Source organism: Onychostoma macrolepis, chromosome 14 (genome assembly GCF_012432095.1).
Source record: "Onychostoma macrolepis isolate SWU-2019 chromosome 14, ASM1243209v1, whole genome shotgun sequence".
NCBI classification, from domain to species: domain Eukaryota; kingdom Metazoa; phylum Chordata; class Actinopteri; order Cypriniformes; family Cyprinidae; genus Onychostoma; species Onychostoma macrolepis.
Genome location: NC_081168.1, coordinates 11,678,485 through 11,697,227, shown reverse-complemented (window position 1 = coordinate 11,697,227; position 18,743 = coordinate 11,678,485). Strand labels below are relative to the sequence as shown.

The 18,743-nt window shown below is 37.6% G+C and overlaps 1 protein-coding gene across 7 annotated transcripts in view; it reads right to left on the bottom strand.

The window, feature by feature from the left end:
- pcdh1b (protocadherin 1b) overlaps nt 1–18,743 on the bottom strand; it is a 258,051-nt gene that overhangs the window by 65,515 nt on the left and 173,793 nt on the right. For 3 of the 7 annotated variants that reach the window (XM_058797249.1, XM_058797248.1, XM_058797250.1), the window contains one exon: nt 14,939–15,734. The exons of 2 other annotated variants lie outside the window; for them this stretch is intronic. In XM_058797249.1, coding sequence (XP_058653232.1) covers nt 15,325–15,734 — 410 coding nt within the window. In that variant the 3' untranslated portion in view covers nt 14,939–15,324. Of the gene's footprint in view, nt 1–14,937; nt 15,735–18,743 lie in introns of those variants that run through there. 2 more of the 7 variants (XM_058797245.1, XM_058797246.1) reach the window with 1 other exon arrangement.

Genomic DNA, 18,743 nt, shown 5'->3' with positions numbered 1-18,743 from the left:
AATTATCAATAACTCATTTTGGACCAAAAACGAAGTTATGGTGTTTTGTTTTTGCACTGCAGCACTGCTGCCACTATAGAGGGGCGTGGTTTCAGCTCAGCTTCACCCACGTCCCGCCTTTTTGCCCATTTTCGATTATCCGGGAGTGACGCGCTGCCAAGATGGTGGCGGTTGGCTCCGCCCACTTTAGGCTTCAAAAATGCTCTTCAGAAAACTACTAGTGATGTCACAGACACTTTTTTTTTTTACAGTCTATGGTGTGTGCGCGTGTGTGTGTGAGAGAGAGAGAGAGACAGGGTCACATCACAGTGGAGTCATCTGTCTTAATCGCGGCTTGTGTGCAAACATACTTCATCACTGTGTCTGTCACGTGACTCTGTTCCCCTTTCGGGCTTGAACTGATGGTAAAACTAAGGACATTATTAACTGTCTTTACATTTATTTTGAAAGATGAAGCTCGCGAGAAAGGGGTGTTACATTTCCGACAAGTGCTTGCGGTGTTCAGCCAATCACAATGCACTGTGTCAGTTGGCCAATCAGAGCAGACTGCGCTTGTCGGAAGGAGGGACTTTATAGAAAACGACGCGTTTGAGAGAGGCGGGGCATAGAGGACCTACAATAATGTACAGTATTTGAAAAATAATGTATTTTTTGAACATTAGAACATGTCAACAACATATTCTGTTACACCAAACACACAAAATAATGATCTTTAAAAAATCATCATATGACTCCTTTAATATAGCATGCATTAGAGGCACTGTTGCCTACTGCTTTAAGCGGAAAGTAGCTAAAGCCTGCTAGCTAAAAGTCGCTAGATGACGTCATATTTGCAAGTCTTGGACATGGCTGGATTTATCACTAGTAATTTTTATTTATTTATTTAGAAAAAAAGTCCCTCAAGGGGGCTGAAGATTCATAAAATGTTGACATCCAAGTTTATGCCACTGATTAAAGGTTAAAAACATTCTGTAGATACTAAAACCAGGATGTTCAGTGCTTCAGAGGATCTACAATTTCTGTCGACTTCAGTTTCAACTCTCATCAAACACACCTGAACCGACTAATCAAGGTCTTATAGTTCACTTGAAAATTACAGGCAGGTGTGCCAGAGCAGGGATGGAACTGAACTCTGCAGAATGGTGGATTTCCAGGAGCATGATTGAGCAGTCCTGTTCCTGAGCATATCATGAGAGTTATATAGCCCACACCGTTTTTTAACGATCAGTCCATTCTGTGCAATCTTCCTTAAATTGAACTCTCCACTTGATTGACTCTAGTGCCGTTTTACATTCATTTCCATAGCAATTAAGATAGTGAGTGCAAACAGTGCTTAGCCATAAGCTCTTGCAGTCTAAATAAATAAAAACATCAGTCATTTGATGGTAGGACGGACTGACTTGGAGATAACTCTCTCAGGAAGCACATCAAGGGAATGTATACATCTCCCGCATCTTCACTGTGGAGGATGCACTGCTACACTCCTAATTACATACTCCTCCATCCAACCTTAATTAGCTGTGCTTTGCACTGAACCCCAATCAATCAGTCACGTTTTATTAAAGTTTGGCAGGGTTTGGAACAGGCCTCATCATGGAAATGATAATTAAACTGCACAGAGACAACCAAACTTCCAATAAAAGTATTTGATGGATGCTGATGTGAGTCAAACCCTAATTTTTTGCTAAATAAATATTCACGAATAAAACTGCTAATGGGCCTGTGCGAATTTGCAGTCTGCAGTTTGACCATTCATGTATTTTAACACTGGTGACAGGGTGGAAAATGACTATTTTGATGCTTTTAATTGCATTTAATTGGCTCATGTAAACAGACTCTAATTACTCATTTGAAAGTGCGACCACTTGTAATGCAAATTTCCCTTCGTGAACCTTACAGCAAACACCTAGCACTCCTGAATGACTAACGCATCAGACCAAAATAGAAAACAGATATATGACAAATTATTTTTCTTTCACCCGTAACAAAAAATATTACTCAATGCCCATTTTGCAGGCCTGATGAGAGGCCTTTTTCCCCGGATTCCTCTCACAATCCTGTAATAAATCCCAGATCTCAGCTGCTGCCAAAAATGTCCTGGCAATCTGCATATTGTTACTGTCACACTACTGCACAGCCATATCCCTGCTTCATTATTTCACTTAGCCAAATCTCCCCCCACCAGTCAGCGCCAAAGTTATACGGACATTTTAATGAATTGTCAGCAGCTAATATTCATAAGATATTGAGCTTGCAGATCGCTTGTACAATAGGACCTAATTAACAACAGGTCCAATCTCTCGTGTAAATCCGTTGTCACCTCCGCAGCTTTCATTGAGTGCTTGTGTGTGTGGAATGATTGATGGGCCGTCAAGTGGTGGACTCGGGGATTATTTTACTTCTAAATGGAATAGCCGGTGTACTTACCACTGCAAGGCTTGACCTCGGCCTTCCCAACACTAATGAGAACACATTATAATATTACATGATAATGGAACATAAATTATTACAGTATGTTAACTCATTTAATTTGTACGCACAGTCGCCATTGCAGTTCTAGTTTATAATCCACTTTATTGTTAATGTAAGGCCATGTGCATTTGTAACTTGATTGCACAAGGCTTCTAGCATCATCTGCTTGCAGTTATTTTAGCTGTACAATAACAGCCCATTATGCTGATTGATATTAATCAAGTTTTTGACCATTTATTTGTATGTATGTGTATATATATATATATATATATATATTTCAATATATATATTTGATGATATATCTCAATTCATGAAAAATACATTCACATATGTAAAATTTGAAGACAAACGTTGTTGTTAATAACACGTGTGAACACATAACACATTTAAATAAAAATCAGCAACATACTTTAGTTTACCAAAAAAAAAAAAAAAAAAAAATGCATTTTGAAGTTATGAAGGTTGGCAGGAAGGTTGTAATTAAATTAAAAAATATTTCAAAAATATATATTTCATTGAGCTTTGCAGTTAATATATAACATAATGTATAATATAACATATATTACGCCTATATTTAAAATATAATTTGACCAGAGATTGTTTGCTTGCTTATTTATTTATTTATTTAGCCATATGGGATGAAACACAAGTCTTGAACCTCACACTTTTCTGGAAATGATTAAGCCAATTAATGATGGGTATAAATCAGTCAACTTTTGTGTAAATGAGAAAAATAGAAGAGGAGATAACCCACAACCTTGGTGTTGCTAGCGCCATTCTACAGTTTTAGCTATAGGAAGGTTTGAACTATATCGCAAAATAAGGTGATAAATAACACACTGTAGAAAATTAAACTCACCCTAGTTATGACAAGAATGTTTTATCATACAAACTTTGAAATGTATTATTCTTTCTTTACATTTGCAATGGCAAGATATAATCGTTGCAGACAACATTTGATGTTCTGTTTTGATCCTATTTGTCCTGCGTGGCTGCTAATTTTAGCTAATTATCACAAATGATATCATAAACAGATAATTTGAAAAGAATCACTTTGCCATTCAATGACATATTGAAGGATGCTAGTTACAGCCGTGATGGACTTGTTCGAGTCCATTATGTCAGATGATGTCTGAATATAGGTAGATGAGTATGAAAGCTAGGCCAGGGTTGTAGGGGAAGGTCACCCCATAAAAGGAGGAGTGCAGGCTTTAAATCACATCCCTCATTGTTGGCTGTCTTTTATCCGACATCCTTGGAGGTCATCATGCGAATGCAGACGGCTATCTCATAACTAATGAATATCCATTCCAGTGTCCTCTCCTCCGACGAAGCACCTCCTCACAGCTGGCTCTGAATGGAAGGTCAAGCAGCATATCACAGAAGATAAGACTGTGCGATCACAGGTGGAAAACAGATAAAGAGAGAGAGTGGAGGATGGAAAGGAATAAAAGAGAAAGATACCCAGGTTTGTGCCGCTAATAAGCCTAGGTAACGCTTTGATTTGATATGGGTCAGGGTCACATTGGACTCCTTTTAAGATGAAATAAAGATGGCAGAACTATTCATTTAAAAGGAAAAGAGAGAATCACAGAGGTCTGATCACTCTCATCTGCAGTCCAGCTCAAACCAGAGTCGGAAAAATGAAATGCTCTCTGACTTCTGCACTAATAGTCACCTGTGGATTCTTGGGCTAAATGAGAAATAGTATGCTTACGGTTGCCTCTGAATTGGCTACATGGTAAAATCCTCACATTACTGAATTAACAGCAGGATGTGCGATATTGTGCCTCCAGAAGGCAATATAGCCCAATCCTGACCGCAATCAAACACAGCATTGTTATTCTTCGTACAAGAAGTCATTCGACGCTTCTTCAAAAAGGATACGATGTAATAATGACTGGGCACATTCCAGTTGCCAGAGAGGTGAAAGGAATATATCCATTTAAGCATAAAATATGCTGCCACATGCTGTAATTTTACCAACCTCCCTTATGTTGTACTGAGTGCAAGCTTGGTTGCTAATTGTTTCCTGTTAATGAACCTGCGGTTTAGAGTGGCAAGTCTGAACAAGTCGGCAAACAACTGGTAGTGTGACTAATTTTTCCAAGCAGCAAAATATAAAGCCTTGGGAGAAGGAGGAGAAAATACAAGTGACTGTGGAGAAATAAAATGAACAACGCGTTGCGTGGTGGAACAATAAATTCCCTTTTTGTCTATGCTGCCCGTCTCCCTTTTCTCTTGACACGTTCAGGTTTTTCTCATATCATTCTATCCTTTCCCGGTCATTCTAAAATGCATTTTATGGCTCTGGACCGCAGCCAAAATGTTAGAAAATGTGCTGAAAACTAAAAATGTGCGTCCATATGAGTTTTATGCACCGAATCTAATTAGTGGTTCATTCAGGCAGTGATCGATCTGTCTGTCTGTCTGTCTGTCTATCTGTCTATCTATCTATTAGAAAAAGTGTGATAGCCTATATAATCAGGATCACTGACATCATCAAATTGGAAGTCATTTATTAATTTTTAATATTCACTACTTTTAAACTGAATACAACTTGTAAAACAGTTTAGTTAAATACTCATCTTCTAAACAAATCTGTTTATCACAACAAACAGCAGTCACTGTTAAGAAACCATGCCCTGAATGAAGCATTACAGTTTTTTCTCAGTCGCTTTGGTGCATTTCTCAGATCAGAAATGAAATTTTCAAAACTACTTGTTCAACCTCCACATCATCTAGTCACTTGTGCACATCATAAAAGCAGTTTCTCATTCTTTTGAACAAATTGCGATTGCTTTGGTACATTTATGCAATTGATTATGTACATTTGTCTGTGGTTTCCTACATTATCAGTTGCTATTGTCATGTTGCTCGAAATGTATTATATAGTTCTCTGTGCTATAGTCTTACCCCTCAAAACCTCAAGTCATTAGTTCATCGTATAAGTCATTAAATGCAAAATGATTGATCTAGTTGTCATAAACTGTCAAGCATACGTTCTACACATTTCTATTAGACTTTTTGTAAATTTGCCATGAATTGTGAAAGTGAATCTTGACTTTCACTAATGAAGAGAATATAGATCAACCAATGACAAACCAGTTCTCTGAAATAGCTCAAAGATACATCTCATGAACCTTCAATTGGAAAGCATATATAGACAGAGAACAACACAAGAGTTACAAATTCTGACAATGGACTTTCAAAAAAAAAAAAAAAATCACCTTTGTGTCCATATTTCTTTTTCTTTTCTATATCACAATGATGTTGTAATGTTTTTTTTTTGTTTGTTTTTTCCTCTGTCAGATTACTAGTAAACTGTATCCAATCCAGTCTTTCAATCAATATCCCACATACAGTAATTTGTAAATTTGTATGTTTGGAATGGATATATGGCATACATGAAAAGTGCAGCATTCTGCATTTCAATACAGTAACTGTTATCCAAACTGTTGCCATAGTTTACATCAGAACATCCCTCCAGAGTGCACTGTTATACTGACAACATGACTAAGCAATTTGACTGTCTTGTCCGTACACAATGACACAAGGACTTGTCATTCTGATGGCACTGACATGTTCATTGACACAGATCTTTATTTTTGACAGATGAACTAAGTATTTTGAGCAAGAGACTGGCTTTTGCAGGTAGTCCATGGTGTTTTGCTATTTGTACGAGTTGTTTTGAGAAATGCACTTACTGTTTTGCAAACAGTAAGGATGATTCGAGAAATGCACCAAAACGACTGAGAAAAACTGTAAGTGATTCTGTATTTGACATCTAAAAAAGGTTTCATTTTAGGAGTTTTGTTTAAATTTTTTTGTCTGTAACCCAGACCTTAAAGTCCTTTCTAAAGCCCACCTCTCAAAACACACTCTTTCATCCTCATGTCTGTAAACACCTTGACAGTCTATTTCCCATTGCACAACAACGGAGAGACAAATCGCATTACTCACACTTTGCTTTGCCAGAGACTCCCACTGTCAGGTTGAGGCTAATAGAACTCGATTTGCAGGGGTCTGGCAAAAGCCACAGAATGACAGCCAACAGAGGGTCAAGATTGAGATGGAATGAGCATGTTTGTAAGAAAGAGATCAGAGGAGGATGTTGTTTGGGGAGGTGGATGGTAGGAGATTTTGTAATGCTCCAGTCCTGAGTGGATGATGGCAGGCAGCGAGTCTGTCTTTAGCTCTCTGCCTGTGGAGTGATTGATATGAAAAGAACTACAGAAGCGCCATGGGGGCGGCTCCCCCTGCCCTCGCCCACACGACATGCACCGTTTCCCCTCTGCAGTCAGCCGGGCTGCCCCCTCCGGCCGACAGTGATGGAGAGGAAAGGCTGGTGCGAGGAGCGGGGGGATGGTGGCGGGGCATTACAGTGCTGCCCCTCAGGACAGACCTCCCTCCACCCTCCATCACAGCAAGATTTCTCTTCACCTCATCATTCCATCTATGCTCATCCGTCCATCTATCTTATCATCCAAGGCTTTACGGAGTGATGTGCCTGTAATTATGAAGTGGAAGTGAGAGGTGGACGCTCTCTCTCTCTCTGTCAAATCACCATCATTATCGTCATCATTAAGATAATTCACCATCATTAGAGTGTTTTTAAACAACACTTAGTTCTAGTCTTCTAATTTGATTGGGCAAGAGGAGTTACAAAAGTGATGATATATCATAGGCCTATAACACAACTTTTAAGAATTTTTGTATCATTAAGTTTGTTGTGCTTGCAGAATTTAAAACAGCCTGCCAGTCTGTGCACTGCTTGAAAAAACAAAAACATTGATTTTAAAACAGTCGATCCTGCTTTGGCTTCTGTTTAAAATATGTTCTTTGGCAGAGCAATACTAAATTATGTGTAATAACATAAAATATTTATTGTTTATTTTAAAATAGTTGGTAATACAAAATAAAACGATGAAATCCCATTTCTGCCATGACATCAAAAATCAAAATTGAGATTGTAAGTCATTATATGAAAAGAGTAAAATTTCCCAATCCACAACAAACCTTTTATCATATGACTTATCTCAACTTCAACATTTTTGTCATGATTTCTACTTTTCCCCCCTACAAGTTATAAATATGGCTTTTTATTCTCATAATTATCTAAACTTTTTGTTTCATAAGTTTGACTTATCTTGTAATTATCTAATTTTGATCCTCTAATTATCCATCTATTAAAGTCAAACTTTTTGTCACAACTATGACTTTTTAGCTTTTAAAAAAAAAACATAACTTTTAATTGTGATTTCTACTTCTTTATATCATAATTTTGAGTTTTATGAATTATCACAACATTATTTATTTATTTATGTATTTAACATATATATTATGTTCCTGTGGCTCAGTGGTAGAGCATTGCGTTAGCAGCGCAATAGGTCGTGGGTTCAATTCCCAGGGAACACACATACCGATAAAAAAAATATGTATAGCCTGAATAAAAGCGTCTGCTAAATGTGTAAGTGAATTATTATTATTTATTTTTTTTTTTTGTGGTGGAAATGGGCTTTCATAAAAACAGAAAAAGAAAAGATAAAAGAACATAAAAATGCTATAAATGTATATACATATATAAAACTGGCAATCTTGTGGCAGGAGATGCAAAGTGTGCAGAATACATGTTTTTTCATCACCTATCCTGATAATGGGCAAACAAATCTTCAAATGCTCATGTTCTCCCACTATGTGTGGGACTCCTTCCATCAGCAAAGGGAACCTTGGAATGGCTGGAGACTGTAAGCGCTGTTCCTAATCATCATACAGAGATGTGCACCAGTAGGCTAATCTCATTTTAACATTACATACAGTGCCTGCAGTTATGTGCCTTCCTCATGCTGTAAACCGCAAGCGAGAGAGGTGGAGTCAGCCTTAATGGAGAGATAGGGAAAGCAAGAGAGGGGGGAAATAAATAGATGGTTTAGTCCTATATTATACACAAGCTTTGAGTGATTAGCATTAACATTTATGCACATACCTCTCAAGTCATCAACTGACCTTCTGTCAGAGTCATTATGACCACACACTGAGGAACGCAATAATGCGCGGACAGGTTGTCCTTTCAAAGAATATTCATAGCTTGGCATTTTCTTAGGAGGAAAACAAGGTATATCTGGAAACTCCACACAGAAGTTCCCCAGTGTCTAGGTTGTGAATTAAACTTATTACTTATTCCAATGCGCCAGCAGATATATAAATAGATCTTCATATTTATCCTCCCTGTGACGCTCTCCCTCATTCAGGGACTGTGCTGTTTTAATGTTTTTCTTTCCTTTACATTTTCTCAGTATCTCAGTTTTGTCTGTCTGACAGCAGGTGAGAGCTTATTTCAAAACCCCATCATTAGACACTTCATTTGACTGCACTGAAGAGCCAATATTTACAGTTGGCGAGGGTGGCCACTGTGCTGTAGAGTAAAACCTCTGCTCTGTCGGCCTAGAGGCTGATAACACTGACCCTCAGTCAAGCACTGCCCTAAGGGAGCCACTCAGGGACTCTGTAAATCCTCCTCATGCACACAGCAGCCGTGGAAGGAAATAAAGAACCCTTGACAAAAAGTGCTGCAGAGTTTGAACAGCTGTGATTTTTTTTTTTTTTTTTCTGCATGCATCTTAGTTCTGTTGAGATATTTCTCATTAATTCCAGCAGTGTGAAGCTGGCATTTTTAAAACACTATTTCATGTCTTTCGGTTTAAAAATAACAGTCTTTATAGTATGGTGGATTTTAGAGTTTGCCATTGTAGATTGGTTACACTCTAACAAGCGAAAATAGTTCTCTCAAAAATGATATTCTGTCCTAATTTATGACTTTCTAGCATCCATAGACCACAAAAGTGTCTGCATCATGGAAATTAAATCTGTGGTGACGTTAATTTACCATATTCGAATATACACAAATGTTCAACGGTTTAGGGACAGTAAAGAAATTATTTTGCTTATTATTTGGTCAAACTTTATTTTAAGGTCCAATTCTTGCTTTTAACAAACCATTAGCTATCACTTTTACTTAATTAAACTACTAATTTGCTGCTTATTAATAGTTATTAAGGTAGTTGTTAAGTTTAGGTATTGGGTAGGATGAGGGATATAGAATATGGTCATGCAGAATATGTGCTTTATAAGTAATAATAAACAGCCAATATGTTATTAATAGGCATGCTAATAAGCAACTAGTTAATACTTAGAATTGGTCCCTATACTAAAGTGTAATTATTTTAATAACAAACACTGCTGAAAATTCAGCTTTGCCATCACAGGAATAAATAATTATATAATTGATTAGAAGAATATTAGTATTAATTTCAAAGTACAATTTTGACTGTATTATTGATTAAATTAATGTAGCCTTGGTGAGCATGAGACACGTCTTTCAAAAATTGTATCAACCCCAAACTTTTGAACCACAGTGTCCACAAATGTAAATCTGCAAAACTTATTTTCACACAAAGATATTGAATGAGTTCAGAAGAATATAGTGCAATGAGTCATATGAAAATCCCCTGCACATAATGCACTTAAATTAGAAAAGAACAGCATCAACATTCTGCACAATTTCTCATTTTGGGGAACAGATTTGCAACAAAATGAGGTAATAATGACAATTTGGGGTGAACTATCACTTTAAAATGCTGTTAGCTCTGATTTTCAGTATATAAACAGGGGAAGATCTGTCACTGTAAGCCTGAATAATTTGAGATTGAGGAGTTCCCACAAATCTCTGGGGTCCCAAGAATTCTGCATGGTGCCACTGTACAGTATGGCTGTGGCATATGAGAGACCGTTTGTTAGGGTGAGTGTATGTGTGTGTGTTTGGACTCTAGGCCCCATTGTGTTTATGTCGATCGATGAAACCCACGCTTGGCAGTGCCACTGGCACGTTAAGAAATCCAATGGGGTTAACAGGGCTTTATTCTCCCAAGGAACAAATGCCACACATTGCGAACAAGCTGAAGAACCTTAGGAGAATTTGAACTCTGCCAGGTTTGCTAAGACTGATGAAAGCAAAGCTTTTCAGTGGATGAGATGTGCTGAATCAGGAAGTTCACTTTTAGTTGTTTGCAAGATGGTACAATGTGGTACATGTGTTCCCCAAAGAATGGACTTGAAAGAGTGAACACATTTTCAAAGCACTTTCCCTGATGAAATAAAAAGAAACCGTGCTAATAAAAGCTATACATATATATAAGCCACTAACAATCCATGAAGGACACAGTGTTTTACAGAATGTATTTTATTGTAAAGCTATAAGGAAGGAGTACTTACAAGATAGTATTTCTTTGATTTGCTCAGCAAAAATAAAAGACAACATTTTTTTTTTTTCTCTTTTTTCTTCCTCGTCGTGTTTAACATGCGGATATTGATAAGAACATAATGGAACGAATAAGGGCTAAACTCTTCAAAGCCACTGTTTTGCAAATAACACAGAACTCAGGAAAAAATAAGACTCATAAAAAGAGACAGTAAAACTTTAAAATAGACTAGAAGCCAGTGAATGGTTACTGATGACATTTTAAACACAGGCGCACCAACTGTGTGCCCCCAACCACTCTCATTCTAACATATTCTACTTTTAAAAATATTTTACAATTTCAATGTCTTTCAACATGTTCTTTTTCTGTTCTCTTTTTTTTTTTAAAAAGCCACGTTATTAGCATGTACATAAAACTGTACAAAGAAAACAAGGCATCACAAGCGTTTCGATATAAATATAACCAACACTTAGGCTACAAACTTGTACTTCCTGTAATTATCTATTTAAACGGTGGCTGTTCTTCAGTTACTTAGTGTAGAGTTTTTAATATCGAAATCATATGAAGGCAGACGCCCACAAACCGCTAAAGCGCTATCGGTTCATTTCAGAGTCAAAGTCATAGTAATGAATCCGCTCAGCCACCGCTTCACAAAATAAATTACTGATTTCGTTTTTAATCTTTTTCGAGGGGTAGAATGATGCAGTTTACTCTCTACTTCTATTATGCGCAGAGATGCATGGTGAGCCTCATTATGCACGGTGACATTACAACACGATGACATGTTCGTTCATAACTCCTAATACCTGGACAAATGCAGCGGGTGGCTCTGCTCCAAAATGAGTCCATGTGTCAGACAAAGAACTGATTCTTAAGTCACATTGGATTTGATTGATTTCCATGTAATCAAATACACGATTCAGCACAAATGAAATAGAGCTTACAGTAGGATGAAATTGAACATCAGTCATGAACAGGCCCACACGGAATCTGTGCCGACAGAAAGCTCCATAGATTTCCACAGAACTGGAACGCCCATTATTTAAAAAGCCATACATATCCTCACCCCTCGTGTGTTGGTTTATTAAATATTTGGCTAATTTGATAGCGCTTTCAGCTACCGATTAAGCTCTATTTAACCCATTTTACCACGTTTAAATCCATTACACAGAATTTTATTCCCTCAAAAATGAATGCAAAAAATGCAGGTTCCGTTTGGGCCTGATCACAAAGCGGACAAAACCCTAAAGAAAATTAAGATTCTGTGCTTTAGGTACCAAAAAAAGTGATTGTTTACATGATTTGCTCATCACTGTGCTACAATAGACGTCATCATAAAAAAAAATAAAAAAAAAAAAACATGTATATGTATATAACAAATCACCATTGTCAATTTTGCTTTAACACTGCTAATAAAAATATAAAAGCAGGACAATTTTGTATTTCAGATAACAAAAACGAATGAGTAATGGGGTTGTGTGGAATGCATAACTTAAATCGTAAACCTTAAAACTAATGAGAGATTGTGTTTGGTATGAAATAACAGTAGTTCAAAGTTCAGAATAATTCGATTTTCTTAAACAATAAACTAAATCATAAATATATATTTAAAAATAAAAAACAAACTGAATGAGAATACATTTTTAGCCACAGATTCATTCAGACTTCAATTAACACTGGTCTATTTGAGTTAAGAAACTACCTAAGAAAAGACCAGATCCCATATGAGAGTAAAATATATTGCTCTCTGACTAACAAACTAACAGCTACAACTGCAGGATGATAAGGACGTGGACTGTCTTTCACCCTACGCCCAGTGTATAAGACGTTATTTATTTTCCCTCAGATTCTTTGCACCACTGTCCTATGTTTCACACAGCAAGAGCCATTTTATTCAATGAGATGCCACAACACAATTTGGCTGTTGAAAATCCTAGCAAAAATCGAAAATTAACGTGTAGAGATTGAAAATTTCTTGCTTTAAAGGCAGTGAACGGATCCCTCCGTGCATCTACACAGTTACACAGGTGTGCGAAGACGCACACGTTCACACACACTCCGAGTGATTTGACCTATCAGTATCTGTGACAGTTGCTCTCCAGGGATAAACTCCAGGTTTTCCCAGTGGGAGCGAGAGACTGTCTACCTGTCATGCAGCGTTTGGGGTTCATGCAGCCTGGGCAGCTTCTGTTTGTCACTGCAGAAAACACCTTTAAGGTCAGTAGTCACTGGGATGATTAAAAGAACAGGAAGTTAAATGTGTACAATGAAGCGAGAGTGTCAATGTTCTCAAATCAACACTTAGACCGAGTGAGGTCTTTCAGTATCTCCTCCGGTCTGCCCCAGGGCTGCGGCATGCTCAACAACGTTTGCCCATGGGGAGTGTCGCAGGGCATGCAAAGACCAAAGACCATGTCAAATTGGAAATACATCTTATTTACTTAGTCATTGAAGTATTTGGTTTGCCAGTGTTCAAATAAGGGGTCAGCAGTGAACTAAATGAATTCCCACACACATAAGGTAGTATCACACCAAATGTATGTCACCTGAGACACCAGCCTTTAGCATTGGGTCACTTTGTTTTTGTTTTGTTTTTTTAAAAGGAGACTTTATCAAGTATTAAACCCAAAGCACATAGCTCTGTGAGCATTGAATCAACGCCTACAGAGTTAATGGCCAAATCACCCGAGGTGAATAGTCAGTTTTAAGTGGTGACTTAGCTGTGTGACATGGTGTAAATTATAGTGCACTTGTGTGTAGCTCGAACACTCATTATAGCTTTTGCTGACCTGCATCCCAACTGATGCAATCCCTGTTACCATCAGCCCTAAATGAACTTCCTGTAAACTGTTTCTGAAAGACCTCGCTTTCAATTGTGGAAATTAGTGCTTTCAATGAAAGTGCCCCCTACAGGCGAGCACCAGTGTGACTTTACGGTAATAGGTTAACGAGGTTTAGACGTTTCTAAGCTCGCTGCAGTAGTCTTGTCATGTCATAGGTTCAAAGCACATTTTAAACAGAATCTCTGATGTTTTAGAATATACTGGACTTGTTGAATACAACTTTAATGTGGTCAAACATGAGAGAAATGTTCTGTTGTCACGATTTTTGAACCCGTCTACTTCTTGTGAGCGTTCGTTTTGACAAGGTCAGACCCACCACAGAGCAGAGCCAAAATCTCTGACAAAACCACACACCTACACAACAGAGTTTGACATGTCCAAAAACGAGTAGGCTATTGCACAGCACATGAACAGTTCATTTTTTTTGTTTGTTTTGTTTTTGTTTGTTTTTTTTTTGTTTTTTTTGTGAAAGTCGTTGCTCCTCCCTACGAATGGGATGGGTTGGGTTGAACAAAGCTCTTCCAGAGGGCAACTCACCTAAAGCCTCAGTTACTTGTAGATAGTCTTGTGAAGAAGTACAAGAGTATTACAGAGGAAAAGTCACAGGGAGAGCTTCCTCTGGGAACTGATGAAGCCCGTCAAATTTGTCCGAAATGACAAATGGCATCATGCATACCTGCTTTAATCCATTTGTTTCCCTTGAATTTTGCCCCAAATTCCGTGTTCACTCGAGTCCCAAGTAGTTAGACGGCGGAGGCTCATACTGTGGATTATCTTTAGCATTCCAAGGTCCAAAACTGTTGTCCTTCTTGTACTGACAGGGAAGCAAATCCTCTGAGCAATGTCCCTTCTACTATCATCAACAGAAGGAAGCCGTGGCTTCGAGGGTCTGTACAGCTAAATCATAAATCAAAACTGTTTCGTCAGACGTGTAGTATTTACATCACTGTACATTAAGAAAAGAGTTTCCTATGAAAAAAGACAAATGTAAGAAACAGTTATCCTTCAGTGCTTAAAGAAAGGTGAATGTTCTCTTTTACGTGTATACGTATACATGTTATATGTCCCTCTTGAAATAGCCAGTATTTGGTTTGCCAGTTCTTCTGGCTCGAGTTCTTAGTTACACACACACACAGAAGAAAGAAAAAGAAAAAAAGTACTATTTGGATGTGTATATGTTTTTAGGTAAGCATAACTACAGTCTGATCATAAGTAATATATTTATTTATATATATATATATATATATATATATATATATATATATATATATATATATATATATATATAATAAAAACTAACAAAAATCAACAAACGAATCAGAATCAAATAGGAATATAACATTGACATTAAATTATCACAAAGTTCACTTAAAAATTGTCCTTACATTCTTTCATTAGAAGTTTACATGGGGATTGTGTACTTCATTTCATATTCACAAAATGGTTTTCTCTTTTTTTTATGATTATTCTCTTCATATCTGTTCGGCTTCCAGAGACTCTAACAATGCGCAGGGCTGTATAAAACCCAGAGGGTTTTAAAGAAGGTCTCTAGCTGTTTTGTGTCAGCCATTAGGCTTATGGCTGAGGGGATTGGAGATGCACGTCGAGACGTCTGTGTAAATCGGGGTCTGGTGGTGGGGTAGAATTAGCAGGTGTTTTGACAACGAGGCCTTTTATCCTCTCACAGGCATTGCTGATCACAAGTAAATTGGATCAAATGTAGAATCAAACCTAGGCGGGCGACGGGTGAATCACAGGTAGATTTCTCTTTTGGAGCCTTGGCTGGAGGGTGTAGTGGCAGGGGCGTAATCGGCTGTCTGACTCAGGGGGATCTCCTCCCTGGGGCAGTCCTTACCGGAGTCGCCGCCTGCAGAATAGGCACTAGTGTAGGGAGGCAAAAAGCGAATGCTGGCCACTTTGTTGCTCCCGCCTCCGCTCCGCTCCTCTCCGTGAGGCTTAGAGCTGCTGTCAGCCATCAGGCGCTCCTGACCCTCCCTCTCCTGGTAAGGCACGAAGGTGGAGAGCTTGGGCCCGCTCTTGGCACTCTTGGTGCGGTTGGGTGAGGGTTGTCCAGGCATCCAGCAGGAATCTGAGTGGCCGTATTCTGTACACTCGCGTGTGCATTTTCCCGTCATGGCCACATCAGGTAGAGGCCTCAGATCTGGAACAAAATAGAATATAATGATGAGATCATTATAATAATAGATATATTTAAAACAATTTGTGCAAAATGTGCATTTACTTCGAGTTTTAAGTCTAGTTAAATGTTCTGTTTTCATAGTTTTAGTTTATAATATAATAAAATATTTTAGTTATTAATATTTCTGAAATATTACTTTCAAAATGTGTAAGTAATATGTATAATACCTATAATATTTACTAAAAAGAGCCGACTCATTAGAGTCACTTCGCAAATCAGAATACATTGGTTGCGCTATTTGCTTGCAATTCACAAAAAAAGAACCAAGAATTAGAGTCATTTGTTCAGGAATCGTAATACACTGGTTGCACCATATGATTTCAGTTCTCAAAAGAAATCAAGACATGAGTCGTTTGTTTATTTTTTTATTAATTTTTTTTTACAGTGGTGCAATATTATATTATTAATTACTTGATTCCTCTAGTCAACGTTCAAGGAAATTCATCGACTAAACCTGTTCAAATGATAAATTAAACAAATTACAGAACACTTTTAATGTAGACCTACTATTGAAAAGCATAAATGAGTATTGACATCACAAAATTTTTGTGAAGCTTTACTTTTGCAGTCAATCAAAGCTGCACAAACAACTCTCCAGCCTATTCTTGCCCTTGTTCACTGTAACCAATCAGTGTAATGGATGCTAATCTTCACTATAAAAGGTTGGTGAAGCTGGATGGCATCACAAGAAGCAAAAATAACGGTCTGATCTGCAAAGGTCAAACTCTCTGTCTGGAAAATATAAATGCAAAAGCTGAGCCTAACCTTTCCACTGAAAGTGATATTAGTTTGATAGTGTGCATGAGAGAAGGGGGCAGGCAGAATGGCAAGGTCTCAAGGGGGAAACATTTATTTCTGTAAATGTCTGAGCTCTATGAAAGGCCTGTGATTTGAGGCAGTGGACAAGATTATTTTGTCCCTGGTATTTGACCAACACCACTGGTATTTTTTATTTATTTTTATTTTTTTACTTTTTAGTAGATAGATAGATAGATATATAGATAGATCAACCCTAAGACACTAAGAGCCATAGTCAATTATATCTGACCCGTTTTTGCTCTTATATTTCTATTTTACTATCATTTAGGGAATAATATTCAAAGTTGAGGTTCTGACAGACCAATAGAGACCTTCGTCTCTGGCACACAGCACCTGAATATCTCTCTCCTTTTCTTATCTCCTTCCTTCAAGTTGGAGTTAACCTCAGGAGTGTTCCTGCTGAGCCTGAAGGCTGGAGAGCCGGCCCTGCACCACTGACCCTATCACCAATCACTCCCAATCCGGCTCTCTAGCACTTTTTTTTCTGCTAATTAGATTCCGCTGGCCCCTTGTCACCATAATAGAATGGAAATTATTTCCAGATGAGTATCTGACATTTGGTGCTGTCTAAAGTAAAGAGGAAAGATGTGTTAAGACTGGGCTCCCTGCATTTTTCAGCTCTTCTCCTCTGTGATGGAGGACTGGCACAAGAGATTTGCTTCGTGTCATTTTCATTCAGTTGTCGTGCCCCTGGGGTGTGATATGGATGGAAATATACATACAAGGTTCAAGCTGTTTTCTCATGAATTCCATGTCCAATTGTGCAGCTGTCAAAACGTCCATTTGACCATTTCATTGTAGGTAAGAATGCATTTGATATGCAGGTGGAGGATTTTCATATGAAAGAGTTATAATGATTTGATCAAAATGATAGTAATGAATAAGGATAAGCTTTTTGTGTATTAGGGGATGCCAAAAAAAATTAAAATAAATCAAATCTATTATTCGGTATCCACCTCACTAAGCTCCTGCTATCAATCAGAGGCAATAATTTCCTAATTATCTTCGATTTTATGCAGTTTATGTGTATTCAGAGTAGACACATGGTTATAAATTTAATACAGATGTCAACTGAGGGAAAGCAAGAGCAACAATAAATCTATAAAACAATTATATATATATATATATATATATATGAATACATATTTTTATGTATATTTTGCATAAATAATTTATTATATATTTTTTGCAAAAAATGCCTTTCCAAAATTGACTTGAGACAAATTATAACATGAGAATTAAATATGCATGTGCATATAAATGTATAAAGGTACAGTATGTGTGTCTTTTTACATTTGATTACATTGTATTGCAAATATATAGACACATATATATTCATAAATCAACTAATTAATCTCCTTTATTAGTCTACTAATAATTTAGGAAATAACAATAAAATAAATTAATAATAATAATGGTCTCTAATCCATGTAGGAAGTGCAGTCATTGTAAGAGAGCAGTGGTGTGGTCAATAGCTCATTGTTCATTTACCCCAGGGCCCTCTAAGCGAATCTGTAATATATGCAGGCTCTTCACTTCATTCTATAACAGTTTTAGCAAATTGATTTTCAGCTTTGGCTATGCCTTAAAGCCACCCAGGGGAGTCCAACCACTCTGGCCACAACACACAGGTTGCCCTGGGTGACAGGTGTGGAGAATAGCAGTGGGAAAACCAGCCTTTATTTGACAGTTAACACCAACACTCCAACTATCCCACAATCCTTGTGTGAGAGAGCAGGCTGATCGTGTGCACGGATGGAAGCAGACAGGCAGAGTTGATGGAAACCCCCACCACCTCGGCTCTACTTTACCCTTCATTCCATTGTCATTCGCTGGGATGTCCTCTCCCCCTGACCCCCGTTTGCTTGTATGCAAACCTCGCTAAGACTAATTAAACTTTGGCAGATTAGGACTTTGCCTTGTCACTCTTTATTCGTGCTTAAACAAGTTATTACTTTTAGGAAAATTAAATTAGCCAGCTATTAATTAATCGACACGCTGCTTTTGAGAGGATAGAAAAGGGGAAAGCATAGAGTAAAATATGAAGTAAGAGCTTGAAACGGAACAAAAAGTAAAAAGGTATGGGGATATATATATATATATATATATATATATACTCCCCCATACCTTACCTTTTTACTTTTTGTTCCT